The sequence below is a fragment of the Phodopus roborovskii genome, unplaced genomic scaffold (genome assembly GCF_943737965.1).
Source record: "Phodopus roborovskii unplaced genomic scaffold, PHOROB, whole genome shotgun sequence".
In the NCBI taxonomy this organism is placed as follows: Eukaryota; Metazoa; Chordata; class Mammalia; order Rodentia; family Cricetidae; genus Phodopus; species Phodopus roborovskii.
This window is the reverse complement of record NW_026126517.1, coordinates 530,463-549,896: the sequence shown is the minus strand read 5'-3', so window position 1 is coordinate 549,896 and position 19,434 is coordinate 530,463. Positions and strand designations below refer to the sequence as shown.

At 51.2% G+C, this 19,434-nt stretch overlaps 4 protein-coding genes and 2 non-coding genes across 6 annotated transcripts; 1 reads left to right on the top strand and 5 right to left on the bottom strand.

Annotated features, from left to right (window-relative positions):
- Positions 1-389: 389 nt before the first annotated feature.
- Positions 390-5,615, bottom strand: LOC127231299 (uncharacterized). Its single transcript, XM_051196829.1, is given in 4 exon segments — positions 390-1,657; positions 1,660-3,888; positions 3,890-5,097; positions 5,204-5,615. Coding segments are annotated over 4 exon segments (5,100 nt in total). The 3' UTR covers positions 390-406.
- Positions 5,616-7,528: 1,913 nt separating this feature from the next.
- Positions 7,529-12,112, top strand: Eif3g (eukaryotic translation initiation factor 3 subunit G). The gene is made up of 11 exons (XM_051196746.1): positions 7,529-7,716; positions 7,833-7,879; positions 8,012-8,095; positions 8,203-8,291; positions 8,429-8,488; positions 10,282-10,386; positions 10,482-10,671; positions 11,200-11,307; positions 11,435-11,571; positions 11,668-11,774; positions 12,021-12,112. Exons 1-11 carry the CDS (start codon positions 7,544-7,546, stop codon positions 12,034-12,036), a joined length of 1,116 nt encoding a protein of 371 aa, XP_051052703.1. The 5' UTR covers positions 7,529-7,543; the 3' UTR covers positions 12,037-12,112.
- Positions 12,113-12,273: 161 nt separating this feature from the next.
- Positions 12,274-14,057, bottom strand: P2ry11 (purinergic receptor P2Y11). Its single transcript, XM_051196745.1, has 2 exons — positions 13,961-14,057; positions 12,274-13,366 (listed from the first exon to the last, which is right to left on the bottom strand). The coding sequence occupies exons 1-2, from the start codon at positions 13,974-13,976 to the stop codon at positions 12,300-12,302; spliced, it is 1,083 nt and encodes a 360-aa protein (XP_051052702.1). The 5' UTR covers positions 13,977-14,057; the 3' UTR covers positions 12,274-12,299.
- Positions 14,058-14,237: 180 nt separating this feature from the next.
- On the bottom strand, positions 14,238-18,075 carry Ppan (peter pan homolog). The gene is made up of 12 exons (XM_051196744.1): positions 17,972-18,075; positions 17,712-17,882; positions 17,021-17,122; positions 16,788-16,838; positions 16,524-16,694; positions 15,770-15,846; positions 15,480-15,587; positions 15,265-15,388; positions 15,105-15,183; positions 14,889-15,018; positions 14,651-14,814; positions 14,238-14,568 (listed from the first exon to the last, which is right to left on the bottom strand). The coding sequence occupies exons 1-12, from the start codon at positions 17,987-17,989 to the stop codon at positions 14,375-14,377; spliced, it is 1,389 nt and encodes a 462-aa protein (XP_051052701.1). The 5' UTR covers positions 17,990-18,075; the 3' UTR covers positions 14,238-14,374.
- On the bottom strand, positions 15,657-15,736 carry LOC127232014 (small nucleolar RNA U105B). Its single transcript, XR_007835320.1, has one exon. It is a non-coding gene; the product is annotated as a small nucleolar RNA U105B (small nucleolar RNA).
- LOC127232011 (small nucleolar RNA SNORD105) lies at positions 16,899-16,980 on the bottom strand. Its single transcript, XR_007835318.1, has one exon. It is a non-coding gene; the product is annotated as a small nucleolar RNA SNORD105 (small nucleolar RNA).
- Positions 18,076-19,434: the final 1,359 nt, after the last annotated feature.

The window sequence follows — 19,434 nt, the reverse complement described above, 5'->3', positions numbered from 1 at the left end:
CAAGGACAGTTGGTTATTCTGGTTGGGCACAAAGAATACAAAGAATTCAGTTATGACTATCTCAGCATACTGGACACTGTCTTGCTGACCTTGCTTTAGTCCAAGCTGCAGACCACAGATATCTGGTTGGCGTTGGATGAGAGCAGCACCTGGTTCCCTCCTGTACTTTTCTCATAGTTTGACCTTGGCAAATTAGCAAGAGCAATTTAAACAGGCAATAAGCATAGTGGGGGTCTTTCATTCCCCCCTTTTTCTATAAAATGAATAAAACCCTTTATTCATGGTTTTTCAGTTTTCATTTGTTTTAATTGCTGGTACTGCTGGGTCAAAACTAGGGCCTGAACAACTGACAAGTGTGTGTGTGTGTGTGTGTGTGTGTGTGTGTGTATTTTTGAACAGTACCAGTCTATTTAAAATGCATCCAGGCAGCAATCCTGTCTACTTTCAGGGCGGTGGGAGTTGTCAGGAGCACAGTGTAGGGGCCCTTCCAGCGGGGCTCTAAGTTTTTAGTCTGATGTCTCCGAACCCAGACGGAATCGCCAATCTGGAAAGAGTGGGGCTGACAAGAGGTTCTTTGTTCCTCCCGGGATGCGGCCGCCAGAGGTTTCCAGACCTCTTCTTGGACTATCTGTAAGGCTCATAGATGCACCTGTATGGAAGGGGTGTTTGCAAAATCAGAAATGTCAGCATCAAAGAATGATACAGCTGGCGGTGGACTGTCATATAGGATTTCAAAGGGAGTTAGGCCATGAGGGCCTGGAGTGTTTCTGGCCCAATAGAGAGCCAGAAGTAGGAGTTGTACCCAGTCCTTAAAGCCAGTTTCAAGCGTTAATTTGGATAAAGCCTCCTTAATGGTTCTATTTATCCTTTCTACCTGTCCTGAACTCTGGGGTCTGTAAGCACAATGTAGTATCCAATTTATCCCCAGCAACCTGGCCACCAGCTGACTTACCTGGGAGACGAAGGCAGGCCCATTGTCTGATCCTATTACCTGTGGCATCCCATATCTGGGAAAGATTTCTTCCAATAGTTTCTTGGTGACCATTTTTGCAGTCTCATGTTTGGTAGGAAACGCTTCCACCCATCCTGAAAAGGTGTCTATAAAAACCAGTAAATATTTATAACCATACATTCCAGGTTTGACTTCAGTAAAGTCTATTTCCCAATGGACACCAGGCCTATGGCCACGAAGCCGGGTTCCAGGATCCAGTTTGGTTTTTCCTTGGTTAATCTGGGCACAGGCCAGACAGTTAGCAGTTACTTGTTCCAGTAATAAATTCCGATTGGGAAGGTAAGTTCCAATTTCTTGTTTATCTAGCAAAGTTTTCATCTTTTTGGCACTCAAATGAGTCAGCTTATGGAGGTGGTCTATTAACATTTTTGCCATTTTTATAGGCAGTATAGTCTTTCCTTGGTAGACCCAGCATTGCCGATTGGGGTCATAATCTGCACCTAGTTTCTGAACAATGTCCAAATCTGTTTCATCATAGTCCCAATCTGGAGTCTTAGCTGTTTCCTTTTCAGTCAATATGCTAATAGTCAATAGTTGGGGGCTTAAGGCTGCTTGTTTGGCTGCTTCATCAGCCAGGCGATTTCCTTTTGCCTCCAGGCTTTCCCCCTTTTGATGTCCAGGGCAATGCATTATGCTCAATTTTTTTTAGGAAGGAACAGGGCCTTTAATAATGTCAAGATTTCATTTTTATTTTTGATTTCTTTGCCTTCTGATGTTAAAAGGCCCCTTCTCCGATAAATTTCTCCATGGACATGGGCAGTGGCAAAGGCATACTGGCTATCAGTGTACACATTAAGCTTCTTACCTGCTGCCATCTGGAGAGCCTGAGTCAGAGCAATGAGTTCAGCTCGCTGAGCAGAGGTGCCTCCGGGGAGTGCAGTGGCCCATATGACCTCTGAGGCATTCGTCACTGCAGCCCCTGCCCGTCTCTCACCATTTAGCAAGTAGCTGCTGCCGTCCGTGAACCAGGTGTAGTCTGCATCTTTCAAGGGCTGATCGGACAGATCAGGCCGTGTTCCATGCATCTCTGCAAGTATCTGCTGACAGTCATGGGACACTGGTCCCTCTGGCAGCGGTAACAAGGTGGCTGGGTTCAGGGTTACTATTGGCCCAAACTGAACCCTGTCTACATTCAGAAGCAGGGATTGATAGTGAGTTAGACGGGCGTTAGATAGCCATCTATCTGGTGGCTGACGGATGAGGGACTCAACTGCGTGTGGTGCCAGTATGGTCATTGGCTGTCCCAGAGTCAATTTGGTGGCGTCCTTGATTAGAACAGCAATCGCTGCCACCATCCGGAGACATGGAGGCCATCCTGATGCAACTGGGTCTAATTTCTTAGACAAGTAGGCAATGGGCCGTCTCCAGGGTCCTAACTTTTGGGTTAAGACTCCTTTTGCATAGCCCTGTTTTTCATCAACAAAGAGTTCAAAAGGCTTGGTGACATCTGGCAAGCCCAGGGCTGGTGAGGACAGCAGGGCCTGTTTGATAGCATCAAAAGCCTGCTGTTGTTCCTCAGTCCATTTAAAAGGTGTGTCTTGCTTGGTTAGTGGGTAAAGGGGGGCTGCTATTTCTGCGAACCCCAGAATCCAGAGTCTACAGAAGCCTGCAGTCCCCAAAAATTCCCTAAGTTGGCGTTGGTTTTGGGGAATGGGTATACGAGATATAGTTTCTTTGCGGGCAGGTGTCAACCATCTTTGCCCATCCATTAGCTTGTATCCCAAATAGGTGACTTCCTGTCTACATATTTGAGCCTTTTTGGCAGAGGCTCGATATCCCAGGTTCCCCAGTGTTCGTAATAGGGCCCCAGTACCTGTTGTGCAGTCCTGTTCAGTGGTGGCTGCAAGGAGGAGGTCATCCACGTATTGCAGCAGGATCAGAGATGGATGCTTGATCCGGAAATCTGCCAGGTCTTGGTGAAGGGCCTCGTCAAAGAGAGTGGGGCTATTCTTGAACCCCTGGGGTAGGCGTGTCCAGGTCAATTGCCCTGAAATGCCCAGTTCTGGATCCTTCCATTCAAAAGCAAATAAAGGCTGGCTCTGGGGGCTCAGCCTCAGGCAGAAGAAAGCATCTTTCAAGTCCAGGACAGTGTACCAGGGATGAGTAGGAGGCAGGGTGCTTAGTAGGTTATAGGGATTTGGCACCGTGGGGTGAATGTCCTCCACTCGCTTATTGACTTCCCTAAGATCTTGGACTGGCCTGTAATCCCCGGTTCCTGGCTTCTTTACAGGCAGAAGTGGAGTGTTCCATGGGGATCGGCAGGGGATCAAGATCCCTTGGTCTAATAGTCTCTTAATGTGAGGCTTGATTCCTTGATATGCCTCATTTGACATGGGATACTGTTTAATTGAGACAGGGGTGGCTGTTGCCTTCAGGAGAATTATTAGGGGTGGCTGTTGTATGGCCAGTCCCATGCCTCCTGTTTCTGCCCAGGCCAGGGGGTATTGTTTTAACCATAAGTCCATTTCTTCCTGCTGTTCAGGAGGCTTTTCAAAAAGTCTATATTTATTTTCCAATTGTAAAGTTAATATTTGAAGTGGAGCCCCTTGTGGGCCAGAGACTTTAGCTCCTGATCCTTCAAAATGGATCTGGGCTTTTAATTTAGTCTGTAGATCTCGACCCAGTAATGGATATGGACAGTCCGGTACATGCAAAAAGGAATGTGAGACTTTACCTGATGCGAGATGAACTTTTCTCTCCGTGGTCCATCGGTATTGTTTTCCTCCGGTGGCTCCTTGTACCCAAGCTGTTTTGGTACTCAATGGCCCGTTCGTTTCAGTGAGAACTGAATGTTGGGCTCCAGTGTCCACCAAGAAGGTGACTGGCTGCCCCCCGACTCTTAAGGTTAGCCTGGGCTCAGGGGGGGGGGGGCTCCTGGCCCCGACTGCCCTAGTCTTCATCTAGGGCTAGAAGCTGAGTTGGTCTTGGGAGTCCGTCTCCACGCCTCTGAGTTTTAGGTCTCTTAGGGCAATCTTTGACCCAATGGCCTTTTTCTTTGCAGTAGGCACACTGGTCTCGATCTACCCTGGGCCTCCTTCCTTCTCCCTTTCTTTCCTGACTTCCTGCACTATGATTATTCTGAGCTACAGTGGCCAGAATTTTGTTTAATTCTTTCCGGTTTCTATGATCCCTCTCTTCTAGTTCCTTTTTTAACTTGTCCTCTCTTTCCTCCTGCAACTTTTTAAGTCTTTCTTCTTTTTCCTCAGGTGTTTCTCTCTTATTAAAGATCTTTTCTGCTTCCTTTACCAGATCCTGCAGGCTATAATCTTGTAAATTATCTAATCTCTGCAACTTAGTCCTAATATCTGGAGCCGACTGCCAAATGAAAGCCATAGAAACATTGCCCCTTTGCTCGTTACTATCAGGATCAAAGGGTGTATACATACGGTAGGCTTCCTTTAGCCTCTCCAAAAATGCAGTCGGAGTTTCCTCCGGTCCCTGGGTTATCTGTCTTACCTGAGCCAAATTCGTGGGACGGCGTCCAGCGCCGCGGAGGCCCGCTATGAGTAACTGGCGATAAAGGCGCAGGTGTCCCCTACCTGCAGCAGTATTGAAGTCCCAGTCAGGACGATTTAGGGGAAAAGCTTCCTCAATTTCATTAGGCAACTGAGTGGGTCTCCCATCATCTCCTAAGACGTTCTTTCGCGCCTCCAGGAAGACACGTTGTTTTTCTTCTGAGGTTAGAAGGACCTGCAAAAGCTGTTGGCAGTCATCCCAAGTGGGTTGATGGGTTATTAGGATGGATTCAATTAGATTAGAGAGAGCTACAGGGTCTTTGGAGAAGGAGGGGTTGTTAGATTTCCAATTATAGAGGTCGGACGCCGAGAAAGGCCAGTATTGAAATTGGCCTCCTGGTCCAGCAGTCTGGCGCAGGGGAAAGGCTCGGGAGGTTCCTTCTGTGGCTGTCTCCCTTCGACCACGGAGTCTGCCAGCTACCGGGGAGTCTGCAGTAGTCTCTTCTTGTCTGTAGTCCAGGGCAGGAGTGGTACTGGTACTGTCTGGTTTGTCCGGACCCCTATGCCGGGCATCACCGCCACCTACAGTGCCCTGGGTAGGGGGCTGATAAGGGGGGGTGATTCCGTCTTCTGAAAGTAAATCTATAAGATCAGACTCATCAGCAGGAAGAATAGATTTGGAGTGAGGGGTTTTCTCTTTCTTGAGGACAGGATATAATTGAGATTTGGCAGGTGCCTGAGAGGGAACGAGTGGTACAGAAGAAGGCAAAGGGGGAGCAGTGGGTCCCTGTGAAAGTGGGGGCCACATCAGTCTTGGGGAGAGATTTGGAAGGGGGTTTGGGGGTGACAAAGGGAGCCACCCAAGAGGGTGGGTCAGAGGCCAGATTTTCCCAGGTGACAATATAGGCCACCTCGTCAGGGCGTCCGTGGGGCCCGGCATCGAAGACTCGTTCCTTCACCTGCAAGATAATACCAAGGTCGAAAGTCCCATCACGGGGCCAGCCGACGTTAAATGTCGGCCATTCAGAAGCACAGAGGTTTTGCCATCTCTTTTTCTTTATGTCCATTGACTGGTTGTGCGCTCGGCCCTGGACTTCGCTCCAGTGACCTAGGGTCAGACTCAAAGGGGTAGTTACAGATTGTCCCATGTCTTTTTCAAAATAAAGAAGCAAGTAAATAGACAAGGCAAACAGAACACACAGACAGCCGGCACAGAGACACGCTGCGCGACTTCGGCGTAAAACCGAAACCAGATACTGAGTTGGAGGCACAGAGGGTCTTAAGCCCCCTCTGGCCCCTCCAAAACCACGAATCCCCGGGACTCGTTGTGGGCCCCGAAAAATCGGGCACCCCAGATCCCTGAGACGTCTCCCAGGGTGGCGGGTAGAAGTCCGAGCTCGTCAGCTCCTTCTCAAGCCGCCTACAGACTCGACTAGCCTAGCCGATTACCGATCGCTGCGCAACAAGCAACAAGTAAAAGACATATGAACAAGACAACAAAGAACAGAAATTAAGCGCTGGCCAGCTTACCTCCCGGTGGGTGTCAGTGTCAGTCTCTAGGGGGAAGGGTCTCCAATCTCGGTGGAACCTCCAATGAAAGACCCCCAGAGACCCCAAGAGTTTGGAGCCTGTCAGGGGGGAAGGCCCTTGCCCCCAAGAGACGAGACCAGACCACTGGATGCAAGTGCAAGAGGTTGTTTATTGTTTACACAGGTACCTGTGGACGCTTCAGTCTTTTGGGGGGACTGAGCGTGCTGAGGTTAAAACTCAGGCAGTTTATATAGGGTTGGGGTGGCAAGAAGCAGGCTTACAGAAGCAGAAGCATGGTTACAGGGATTTCATTGTTTCATCTAAATGTTGCAGTTGTAGTTAACCAAGGACAGTTGGTTATTCGGGTTGGGCACAAAGAATACAAAGAATTCAGTTATGACTATCTCAGCATACTGGACACTGTCTTGCTGACCTTGCTTTAGTCCAAGCTGCAGACCACAGATATCTGGTTGGCGTTGGATGAGAGCAGCACCTGGTTCCCTCCTGTACTTTTCTCATAGTTTGACCTTGGCAAATTAGCAAGAGCAATTTAAACAGGCAATAAGGATAGTGGGGGTCTTTCACCCTCAGTGGAGGACTCCAAGCTGTAAGATAAAATGAACAATTTCCTCCCTGAGTTGCGTTTGGTCATAGCGTTTATTACAGCAATAGAAACTTGACTAAGACAGCTTTCCCAGCATGCACTGGGCTCCATCCCTGGCACTAAATAAACCAATTGCGGTGGTGCTCTATCATCCCAGCACTGGGGAGGTGGAGACAGGGTCAGTAGCTTGACACTAGCCTGGGCTACACGAGACTCTGCTCTCTAGAAAAAGAACAAAACTATTTATCTTTAGGTTTTCACTATGCAGTGCAAACAGAATTTGAAAGCTCACCTGAGTGTCTGATGACAGGTATATCCCACCATTCCCCACTGCACAGCCTTCTTACTGTCACATCTTTGCATACAATTTGCTCATAAGTTAAACTACTACCTGGCTCCAAGGAAAGATCTTATCAGCACCTTATCTTTGTATTTTTAAATGTATTATTACTGTATTGTGTGGGTATTTTGCCTATATCTATGTTAGTGCACCATGTGCATGTCTGGTGCTTGTAGATAAGGTCATTGGATCCCCTGGGACTAGCCCTATGACAATTATGAACAGCCATTTATGTACTGAGAGTGGAACCCAGGTGTGCTGGAAGAATGCCCTTAACCACCGAGCCAATGCTCTCCACTTAGATTTTGTAGACAGGTGATGGTGGCGCATGTCTTTAATCCCAGCACTAGCGAAGCAGAGGCAGACAGATCTCTGTGAGTTTCAGGCAAGCCTCTGGTTCAAATTTCATCCCTTCGGAGGTTGAGGCAGGAGGATTGTCGGGAATTGTTTTCTATCCTAGCTACAGAGTGACACACTGACTTCTAATCCCATCACCCCAAAAAAGATGGAGCAGGGGTGGGGTGGGCGATGCAGCTTTTAAAAAGTTCTGGATGTTTTCTCCTGAATCTCTTTCCAGCTTGGGTCCCAGTACTTTGCGGCAAATGAGACTCGCGTGTCCACTTTTGTCCACAGGAAGGCGCTGTACTCGCCGCGGTCTGGCCGCTCTAGGCTGCAGCGGCGGCAGCGGAAGCCTCGTTCTCCCTGCGCTTCCGCTCTCTACCCGGGCTGAGAGCTGCGTGGATCTAGACTTCGCGATGCCGACTGGCGACTTTGAGTGAGGAGGGGACGGTGGCGGGTTCTCCAGAGGGGCGGTGTGGGGGCAGCTCTGGGTGTATGATGGTGGGGCGGCGCGGGGATCGGGACCCGCTCACCGATCTTGTGTTCCCACAGCTCGAAGCCCAGCTGGGCCGACCAGGTGGAAGAGGAGGGCGAGGACGGTGAGTGCTTGTGTGCGGCCCCTCCCGCGCTCTGACCCCGGAGTGGACTAAGTCCCCAAAGTTCCCCCACCTTGGCTTGTAAGTTTTAGCCCTGTGGCCCACTTTTCTTCCTCCCCGCATTCCATCTGACAGACAAGTGTGTCACCAGCGAGCTCCTAAAAGGAATCCCTCTGTCCACCGGTGACACCAGTCCAGAGCCTGAGTTACTGCCAGGAGGTGAGCAACATCCGTTCCTGCCATCCCCCTCCTCCCTTCCCACCCTCAAGCCTATTTTCCAGCCAGTGTCCATTATCCAGGACTCAGTTTCTGTCATCTTCCTACAGACCCACTGCCACCTCCCAAGGAAGTCATCAACGGGAACATAAAGACCGTGACGGAGTACAAGATAGATGAAGATGGCAAGAAGTTCAAGGTGAGGCTGAGGTGGCTGCAGAGGGTCAGTGTGCCTTTGTGCTTGGGGTACATGGATTGGTGATGAGGGGTGTGAGTGTTGGATTGCTGAGGAAGCCTTGAGATTCTGGAAGGGCTCCTTTCTCTTTCCATCTTCAGATTGTCAGAACCTTCAGGATTGAAACCCGGAAGGCGTCAAAGGCTGTGGCGAGGAGGAAGGTGAGACCCTCCTGTCTGACCCCAAGACTGACCCAGAGGAGTTGGGAAACCCTTTCATGTTGATAGAGAATTAAGATTTAGTGTCAGGCCCTGAAAGTTTAGGGTTCAGGAGTAGATGAGGTTAGGTTTTTTCCCCCTTTTGTGTGCTCCTGTGTACAGTGTCATTCCCCCAACACATTATTCTGGGATTGAGGTGGGCTTTTGTCATCAGGGATTAGATTTGGCCACCTATCCCCAGTGAGCCTGCTGTCTGTACCTTCTGAGATAACAGTTGCGCACTTCTGTGCCTAGCTTTTCACTGGGTGCTTGGGATTTTACTCCAATGGATACTTATGTGACAGATCTTTGCTGAGATATACCCAGCCTTCTTGGGTTTTTTGTTGTTGTTACTCTTGCTTTGCAGTCTTCAAATTCTAAATGCTTCTGGATTTGAGGCTGATCTGGCTGCAACATCTGTCACCCCATTGATCACAAGGGTTGATTTGGCAGATCAGGCTGGCTAGGCAGGTGTCCCCTTCCTCCCTCACCGCTCCATGTGCGTCCCTCCCGAAGCTGCGCACTTGGTCGAAGAGTATGACCAACCCTGGATAGAGGAGGACTGGTCTTTGGTCAAGGGAATAGGAGTAGCTGCGCTCCCCTGCTAGAACCTCCAAACAAGCTCTCAGACCCTAAATGTTTCTGCCTAGCCTCCTGGGTCCTGACTTAAATTCTTACTCCTTTGTTCTGTCTGGAGGGACAAGCAACTTCTACTGAGCGAGGGGCAAGGACTTCTGGAGAAAGGGCAGCAAGGCATTGAGAGCAAGGCTCCATGCCATTTAGCAAGACATGGCTTCCCAACCTCTAGACCAGGCTAGGGAGGCAGGGAGCTTTGTGGTCCCCATATTACAGGAAGGAAGGAAGGAAGTCTGGTTTAACTAGCTTAAGGTTCCTGTGATCTGAGTGACTCTTGAACATCCTCCAGCTTCCTCCCTGGTGGGAGCTGGCCCTGGACCTGCCTAGAAACTGCAATGGCACAGTTGTGTGCCACTCCACTCTGGGTCTCCTTGCTGTTTCCTGGAGTTCTTTTACTTCTGTCTTTGTAGTGTATGCATCAATGTCCATGAATGTGTGTATATTCACACACAGGGTAGAGGAGGACACTGAGTGACTTGCTTTATCGTGTCACTCTATAACTTACTCTCTTTAGATAGCGTCCCCTGCCCCTGGGCCATACTTAACTCTTTTTGTTTGTTTGTTTGTGATTTTTGAGCCAAGGTTTCTCTGTGTAGCTTTGGAGCCTATCTTGACCAGACTGGCCTCGAACTCACATAGATCTGCCTGCCTCTGCCTCCCAAGTGCTGGGAATAAAGATGTGAGACACCACCACCTGGCTCATACTTAACTTTTTATGTGAGAGTTTGTGAATCAAACTTGGGTTCTTAGATGTACAATGAATGGTTTTCCACACTGAACCACCTCACCAGCATTTATCTACCTATCACCCTCCCTCCCTTTCTCCCAAATACCCCCCTCCCGGCTCGGCCTCATTACAACATAGCTCAGGCTGGTTTTGAACTTGTATATCTCAGGATGACCTTGAGCTCAGAATCTTCTGTTTTTATCTCCAAGTGTTAGGGTGACAATTATGTACTACTACACCTAGCTTAGGAAATGAGAATTGTCACCATGGGAGGTCTCTGGGAACACTAGAATGTAGGATTTAAGGCTCTGACGTGGTTGTTTTTCTGGGGTACCCCACTGTGGCATCCTGCCTGCCTTTGTCCTCATTTTTTCCCCATCCTTCTGGAGCTTAGAACTGGAAGAAGTTTGGCAACTCGGAGTTTGACCCACCAGGGCCCAACGTGGCCACTACCACAGTCAGTGATGATGTCTCCATGACATTCATCACTAGCAAAGAGGTGAGCAGGGTGAAGATGGTGGGTAACCCAGATGTGCAGTGGGGGTGGGGTGGGCGTCATCTCCCTCTGACCCACCCCTCTTTGTTCCCCACCAGGACCTAAACTGCCAGGAGGAAGAAGACCCAATGAACAAGCTCAAGGGCCAGAAGATTGTATCCTGCCGTATCTGCAAAGGCGATCATTGGACCACCCGCTGCCCTTATAAGGACACCCTGGGGCCTATGCAGAAGGAGCTGGCTGAGCAGCTGGGCCTGTCTACTGGGGAGAAGGAGAAGCTGCCTGGAGGTGTGGGCCTGGGGCACCTGGGAGGGGCCTCAGCTCTTTCTTTTGCAGTGTGCTGTTTTCCTTTCTCCCTGGCCAGGTTTGAGCAGCCTGTGCCTGGGGACCCTCATAGACACCTCGTTTGCTTAGGGCATGGTCTTTCCTATGTACATGTGGCTGGTGACTTGTGTGTTGTATGTAAGGAGTACCCATGTGCTGGCCTTAGTGTGGGTTTGTAGGTCAAAATCTAAAGGTACCTTGTAGGTAGCTGCCTCTTGGTGACTTGTGCGGAGCTTTGCCTTTCACCTATCATGAACACCCTCGGTCTAGGTGCTGAGAGCCTGTGTTCTGTAGTTTGTGGGGCTCAGCAGTGCTAGGTTGTGGGTGCCAAGACCACATCTGCCCTGTAGCTTGTTCACTTTACCCGTATTGTTGTCAGGAGATTTTGAAGGGTGGTAGCTTCTGGATGTGACCTTTGGAGTCTCCAAAGGACAACTGAATACCTGCAGCTCAGGGCCAGGGCAGAACTTGACTTTGTCCACTGCTTTCCAGAGCTGGAGCCTGTGCAGGCCGCCCAGAACAAGACAGGGAAGTATGTGCCCCCAAGTCTCCGGGATGGGGCCAGTCGCCGTGGGGAGTCCATGCAGCCAAATCGCAGAGGTGAGGGGCTAGGAATAGCCTGGGTAGCAAGTAGACAACCAGGCACCTTGTAATTATCCTGTATTATGGGGGTGGGGTCTAACTGGCATGCTTCTCACTGCTACCTCACCCTGCCCTGCCCACAAAGCCGACGACAATGCTACCATCCGAGTCACTAACCTGTCTGAGGACACACGTGAGACTGATCTCCAGGAACTCTTCCGGCCTTTTGGCTCCATTTCTCGCATATATTTGGCCAAGGACAAGACCACTGGCCAGTCCAAGGTGGGTGGTCTGGTCTGGGGAATGGGTGGCTGGATAGTACCTGTCTTGGGACCCACATCTTACTCCCGCCTCTGACTGTCTGCCCCTGGCCCCCAGGGTTTTGCTTTTATTAGCTTCCACCGCCGGGAGGATGCTGCACGAGCCATTGCAGGGGTGTCTGGCTTTGGCTACGACCACCTCATCCTCAATGTCGAATGGGCCAAGTAAGATCCTTCCCACATCCTCTGTAGCCCACTGTAGTCCTGCACCAGTTATGTGATTGCCAGGCCTGTCTGAAGGAAGGTTCTTTATTGTGCTCTGGGAAAAACTTTGCTAGATTTGATGCTATTGTTCCTAAGCAGGCAAGGCCTGGGCTTCCCTGGTGTGTGACTGACTGAGTCTCAGGTACCTTTTAGGGTCACAAGTCCCTGACTGTAACCTTAACCTCCTCCCTCCCTCCCTCTTTCCAGGCCATCAACGAACTAATAAGACACCCACTGCCTGCTGCTGTCACTCAGACCCTCAGGGACAGAAAGCTTCCATTAAATAGACTCCAAACACACTTGTATCTTGCTTGTTCTCATGTGTCTTCCTTGTCAGGGGGGTGGGAGAGGAGCTGGTCTCTCCCTCAGGCTGAGGTCTTGTAAAGAATCTGCCTGGATGGGAGACAGCCTCCATTGGTAAGGGGTTAGCTGGGGACTTTTGGCACTTGGTGGTTGTTCTCACAACCCAGCCTGTGAGGAGGAGGCCTAAGGGCTCTGCTGGCTTTGGGAAGTGGTTGTGTCTGCTAGAGGCAGGTCTTGGCAAGGGCTCTGGTCCTCAGACTTCCCATGGCATGGGTGGCAGTTGAGGCTGGGTGCCACTGCCATGTAGAGCAGGGGGTGCATGCATGTGGCCAGGGGCACAAGGATGCGGGTTGTCTGGTAGCCAAAGAAGGCCCTTGGGTTTAGCGCCGCCACAGCCTGTGACTCACTGGTGAAGCTGGGGCAGTGAGCCATCCAGCGCAACATGGCATTCACATGGAGCACTTGTGTGATGTGGTAAGGCGCATATGAGCAGGCGTAGACAGTCACACCACTGGTCACCAGCACTACCACACGCAGCTTCTGGGCTGTGGTCATGCTCGGGCTGCGCATCACCACCAGCCCTAGGGCACTGTAGGCCATTAGTGTGAGCAGCAGAGGCAGGATGCCACCCAGGCATGCCAGCACCAGGCTGTAGGTTCTGAAGGTCTCTAGCTGACTGTCCTCCATCATCCCCAGGCATTTGACACAGGCCTCACGATTGGTTTTACTGCATGGCCCAAGTCCTGGCTGGGGCTGGTTCTGATGGGAGAAGCCGAGCATGGGGGCAGCCAGCAGGATGGCCATGGCCCAGCTGGCAGCACTGACGGCCCAGGCATGCTTAGGTCGCAGGTGTCTTCGTGTAAAAAAGGGGTGCACAACCACCATATACCGGCTGAGGCTGATGCAGGTGATGAAAATGATGCCACCCAGCAGGTTGCAGGTGAAGACAAAGCGCTCTAGGCGGCAGGCCACCTCCCCAAAGCTCCAATTTTTGGGTGGATAGAAGTAGGCAGCTAGAGGAGGTAGTGTGAGTGCATAGCATAGGTTGCTGACTGCCAGCTGTACAGAGAAGACAACAGCTGGATGCCAGGGCCTCTGCTCTTGGGTGATAAAGCGGTACAGGGCCAGGCCATTGCCCCCTACTGCCACCAGGAACTCTGCCATCAGAATGGCCCAAAGGTAGCCCTCCTGAAAGCGCCTGTATTCCCGTTCAGCAGCTTCCACATATTCTTCCGGGCAGGGCTTGGTACCTGTGGGCACAGTAAATGACTGAACCATAGCCCGCCTCAGCCTGCATTGCATGCATACCAGTTCCTACAAGTGAGTGGTGAGCAAGTGGAGGCTTGCATGTAAATGTGGCCTGGCAGGTCCCCATCACCACCTGGGAGGGGACCAGCCTATCTTCAAGTGGAATGGGCCAGGGTCACATTCAGTCTGGTTTTGAACCAAGCTGGTATAGCCACAAGACCCTATACTGTCTACACAGAAGCCTGCAGTCACCATCCAGACCAGTTCCCCACCACACTCCTGTTTTGCTAGCATCAGGCTGTAGATATCTGAGGGTGCCAAGAGTTGCTACTCTGTACCTTTATCATTTCCCTACAACTCCACCCCAGTTTTACAGCCTTGCTGATCCATTCCCATTGACCAGGTAGCCTCTTCAAAGTACCACACACGGTGCACAAAGACTGCATCTGACAGGCCACCCCAAACTCTTGGCAGTCTGTAGCACCTGCCCAGATCCTTAAAGAGATTTCCCTCCAAGCTGTTATCTGGTGGGATACTGGTTAGCTAGCTCCACAGGGCACAAGTCCCTTGTCTTAACTGGCCAAGTATTAGCTTACCTGAGAGGGCAGCCATGGTCCTCACAGCAGCTCTGGGTTACAGAAGGTACCTCCTGGGTTCCCCAGCAGTGTGGCCACTGGCCCATCTCAACTTGCATAGCCAGTCATGGTAACACCTCCCACTTAGCCCACTCCCTCCTTGTACCATCTGGGCTGGGCCTGTCTGTTGCTTGGCCTGTCACAACTAAATACTGTTAGCCCCATCCCCGCCCCAACTAGTCGTGAGGCAGACTCAAAAACAAAAAACCCCAAACTAGTGAACAAACAAACAAAACGATGCCATATTCAGGTTTATTGGAGGTAAGAACTGGGTAGGTAGTTCCTTTATGAAAGGAAATTGAGCTGCATTGGAACTGAAGGCAGCTCCTGAGCCCCAATGTGGGGCATCCACGGTCCATCCACAGCCAAGCAGGCTCAGATTCTTCTTGATGGCTGAACCGGGTCGTGGCATGTGGCTCTGGGCCCCAGCTTGGTCTTGACTCCTTGGGATCTACCCCTTGGCTTCAGAGGCCGCCAGTTGCCACCTTGACTTCGGCCCAAGCCAGGCCTCTGTTTCTTCCCTTGAGGACCTCCCTGCCGTCTCCGCTTGGCCACTCTGATAAACATGTCTGTAAGGAGAGAATGGTCAAGGTCCTCAAGAAGAAGTAAAGGGCCTCCTCTCGTGTCACCAGCACAGACCCTTCCACACACCTTCATCAGGCTCCTCGCCCACAGCTTGGCGAAAATACTCAGCATCGTCCTCCTCCTCCAGCTGCCTCGCCCCCACTGCCTCGGGAGGTGCCCCTGGGTCCTCAGCGTCACTGTCACCATCAGCCCCCGTGCCCGCTCGCTTCATACCCGCCAGGCTCTTCTTTCTGGAGGACAAGAATGTCATGGGAGAGCTGGCTCAGGCTCCCACCCACCTTTCCACCCACTTGTCTTTGCATACTTGTGGGCTTCTCGAAGTTCCCGCTTGCGCTGTAAGTTTTCAGCCTGCTGGTTCTGACGCTGGGCCTTGAGCCGTAGTTTCTCTTCCTTTGCTGCCAAGATGGCCTGCAGTTCACTCTCAGTCTTGTGCACTGTGAGGAAAGACCAGACACACCTGTCAAGATTATAATGGGACCTAGCACTATTCTAACAGGCTGGCCTTGCCCTGTCCTCTTACCAAAACTGTGGAAGAGGACATTGCCATTCCCAACACCTTCTTGGATCTTAATGAGCTGCAGTGTCATCCGGGGGCCAATCTGGAGATACATGGATGAAAGAGTCAGGCTGGCCTCAGGACTGAAGGCTGTGGGAGTCACCTTGAGCTACCCCTCACTCACCTCTGTAAGTCTGATGGCACTCTGCTGGGCCTGCATGTTGCCACGGCCAGCCACAGCCTGGGGTAGTTCTGTGATGTTGTGCTCACCATCTGGCTCTGCCTCACTCTCTGACAGGCCCGCAGCCCTGTATGGGACAGCAGGTTACCTTGGGTGTCTCACAGGCCAGCTCTAGGACCCCTGAGCTGCAACTGCCACCCACCCAGAGCCTTTCTCACGTGGCCAGCAGCTCACTGATATCCTGAAGTCGGCTCATGTTGGGAAACTTCTCCTGCAAGAGCTTTTTCATGCCCCGGCTTGCACCCACAGGCACCACTTTGATGCTGCTGCAGTGGTAGAAACAGAGGAAGGGGTGAAGGGTAGGGTCCAAAGTCAGCTCTGTGCCCTCCCCATTCTGGGCATGCATCAGGGCGTTTACTTTGAGTCTGAGCAATCACATGGTCTCAGCAGCAGAGTTTTCATCAGGTGCATGGGCATCCCACCTTGAGTCCCTCCCACCAACACTCACTAGTGTCGGAAGTCCAGCTCTTGGGAATCCGGGTTGTAGTTAATGAGAAGGCAGCGTTTAATGCTATTCAGGTTCACCTGGAGGACCAAGGAGAGGTTCCAACCAGGCACAGGAGTACTGTCTCCCTTTAGCAGCCTATATCCAAGGCAGGGATATAGGCTAGGGATGTCCCACAGGGACAGGGGTTGCAATCAGTGTCTACAGTTTGTCTGGAGCACTGGCTAAAAGGCTCAGTTATAGGAACCATCAAAGCCAACCTTCAGACTTCTAAGTGGTACCTTGTAATTAGCATATCCTGAGAACTACTAGGGCCAGGTTTAGCAGCTGAAACTCTAGTTCTGCTAGGCTGGGTGGCTGAGGCAGGACCATGCTGGGGTTAACACAAGATCTTGTGTCAAGAAATGTGGCTCAAGTCGGTATAGTACTTGCCTCCCATACACAAAGCCCAAATTTGATTACCAACACCTAAACCAGGTGTACAACACCCAAGGTGGACTAAACATGCAAGGGATGGAGAGCTATAAGCTCAAGTCCAGCCTCAGCCACACAGGAAGTTGGAAGCCAGCCTGAGATGCAGGAGATCCTGTCTCAGTTAACAAAAATCACACAAACTCCAGCCCTGCCTTTGAATTTAAGATCAAGTTAGTTTCTCATGCCAGCAAATCTCTCCACACAATGATATGACACGGGGCCTGCAACACCTGCTCCCTACCCAACTGCCCACCCCCAGCAGCTGCCAAGAGATCTGGCCCACCGTGTGTACGTTGATGGATGGGAACAGGTTCTGGAACATGGTAGCCATGAGCTTGATGTGCATGCCCTGAGGGCCAAAGCTGTTGAGCACCAGGAGGGGTGGGTGATTAAATTGCTGCTCATGCATCCGGTGTCGGCGCAGGGAAGAGACAACATCCCGTACCAGTGTGTACTGAAGGGGAGGGTGGAGAGAGGCTGAGGACCATCTGTGTGACCAGGGCCCTCCCCAGGAAAGCTGGGCTTCCATATCACCTCTACCCCTCACCTTATTGATCTGGAAGGTCAAAGTGGGGCCTCCTGGGAGGCGCATCAGTTTCTGTCAGAGAAAGAATGGGTGAGGTGGAGGGGTCTGGCTAGGAGGTAGGGCAAGGGGGAAACTTGCTCCATTGCTTCAGAGCGTTTACTTTGAAGCCAGCATCACAACAGCTCAGGGCAGTGGGCTCATCATAAGGCAGGAGCAGCTGGGACGAGGGAGGGGAGGGCATGGTTCCCACTCACCAAGTAGACACTGCTGTCTGTTTTGCTTAAGATAAGGAAGTGTGTGACACCGAGGGGGCCAGCTACTGCCACACAGTCCTTCAGCGAGTTCTTCTTTCGAACCTGATAATTAGAAAAAAGAATGGATATAGATAAGTCTTATTGAACAAAGAAGCTTAAACTATGGCTTCTGAGATATTACTTCTGATCCCCACCCCAACTTTCTGGGGGGACTGGGGACTTAGCTATTCCTGAACTATAGCCCCAGAACTCTAAAATAATTTTTAAAGAGTATAATTTTGTGTACGGTGGCGTAGGGGCACATAGATGGAGGTCAGAGAACAACCTTCAGAAGTTGGTTCACCGCTTCCACTAAGTGGGTCATGCGAACTGAACTCAGGTTTAGCAGCAAGCCCCCTTTGCTGCGTGCCTCTTTTTTTTTTTTTTTTTTAACACACGAGACCTCACTATGTACCCACGGCTGGCCTCCAACATAAGACCCCCTTCCCTTTTTCGAGAGCAGTGATTTCAGCTATATATCATCATGCCTGGTTCAATCGGTGCTGGGGATGCAGCCGGGGCCTCCCACATGGAAGGCAGATGCTCTGCCACTGAATTTAATCATCAACCTCTGGCCCCAAGTCCTCGCCGGGGTTCCTTGCTGCCGCCGCGAAGCCCGGGACTGGGGCTTGGAGGCCTAGGGGATGCAGACCTGCAGGCGGGTGGCGGTGAGAGGCTCCATGACCCGCCGCACATCCAGGCTGAGCTGTTGGACACTGCGACCCGCCCGGCCTCGCGTGAACACGAACGAATGCGGCTGTGCGGCGTAGGCCTCGAGGTTGCGGAGTTGGGCCTGGGCGCGAGCGCGCTTCTGGTGCCGGGACTGCAGGGGCGACAGGCGAGCGGTGAGCGCCCCGGCCTCGGCTGCGACCCCACCTGAGCCCCATGTCCGCCCGGGCCTCCGTGCCTCACCCGCCCCGACTGCCCCATGCTGCCTGCTTCTCCACGAGGTTGCCTCTGATGCTTCCGGCGTACACCGCTCACTTCCGATACAGGAGGCTCAAAGCTGACTTCACTCTCTGTGGTCCACTTCCGGTGCCGCGTGGCTACTATCCCTCCCACTTCCGGTGCTCCCGCCAGTGACGTCACTCGGTGGTGCTTCGCGTTGGGTGGTTTAAGGACCAATACGGAAATCTTTACAGGGATTACTATAGATTTGCCATGCAGGTTTCTGCGGAAACAGGGTGGGTCCGTACAGTCAGTTAAGGGTACGAACTCTGATCCTGCATGTTTCTGCAAGGTGACTCTGGTTTTACCTCCTCCTAGGAGGGCTTGCAACGAACAGAGAACCGCTTGCCTATGCCGAGCTGTGGCATTAGAGGCATGTGCCTCTATGCCTGACTAGACAGGGTCATTCGTTTACATAAATGTATATATTTTTTGTTTTTGTTTTGTTTCGAGACAGGGTTTCTCTGTGTAGCTTTGGAGCCTGTCCTGGAACTCACTCTGTAGACCAGGCTGACCTCGAATTTACAAAGATCCACCTGTCTTTGTCTCCCGAGTGCTGGGATTAAAGGCATGCGCCACCAATGCCTGCCTATAAATGTATATATGTATATATTAAATATATACATTTTATGACAGGGTCTCAGTGTAGCCCTGGTTGGTCAGCTCACACAGGTCCGCAGGCTTGTCTTCCAAACTCTGGGATTAATGACTTCATTTGCTCCCTTCCCAAATGAATTGCATTTACTTATCTGTGGTGGTGCATATGCCAAGGCACACATGGGGAGGTCAGAGGGTAACTAGGAAGAATTGGTTCTTCTCTCCTTCCACCTTGTGAACCCTGGAGATGGAATTCAGGTACTCAGGCTTCGTGGCAGTTGCCTCTACTCACTGAGTCATCTTGCCAGATCTCTAAAAATGTTTTAATTAAGTTATTTATTTTATGTGTATGGGTATTTTGCCAGCATGGATGTTTGTATACCATTTGGTGCTTGAGGAGGCCAGAAGAGGGCATCCTGAAGAGAGAACTGGAGTTAGAGATGGCTATGAGCTGCCCAGTGGGTGCTAGGAATTGAACCTGGGTTATCGAGAAGAGCAATAAGTGCACTGGGTGGTGGTAGTGCACGCCTTTAATCCCCTTATGCTTTTCCTCACATCCTTAGGTTGATTCTTCATTTTCTCTTTCTCCCTCCATCCATTCCCTTCCTTCCTGTCTTTTCTTCTCACCATTCTTTCTCTGTGCAGCCCAAGCTAGCCTTGGACTCAGCATCCGCCTGTGAGTAGGGCATCTTGCTGGCTTCTATGTCTGAGACTCCTAACAGATCCCTAACTGAGTGCCCTGTCTCCCTGACCTTAATAAAGAAAGATCATACTGATCCTGGGCACACTAGTCTCTGGCATGTGGGGTTCAGTCAATGAACTGAGCCCTG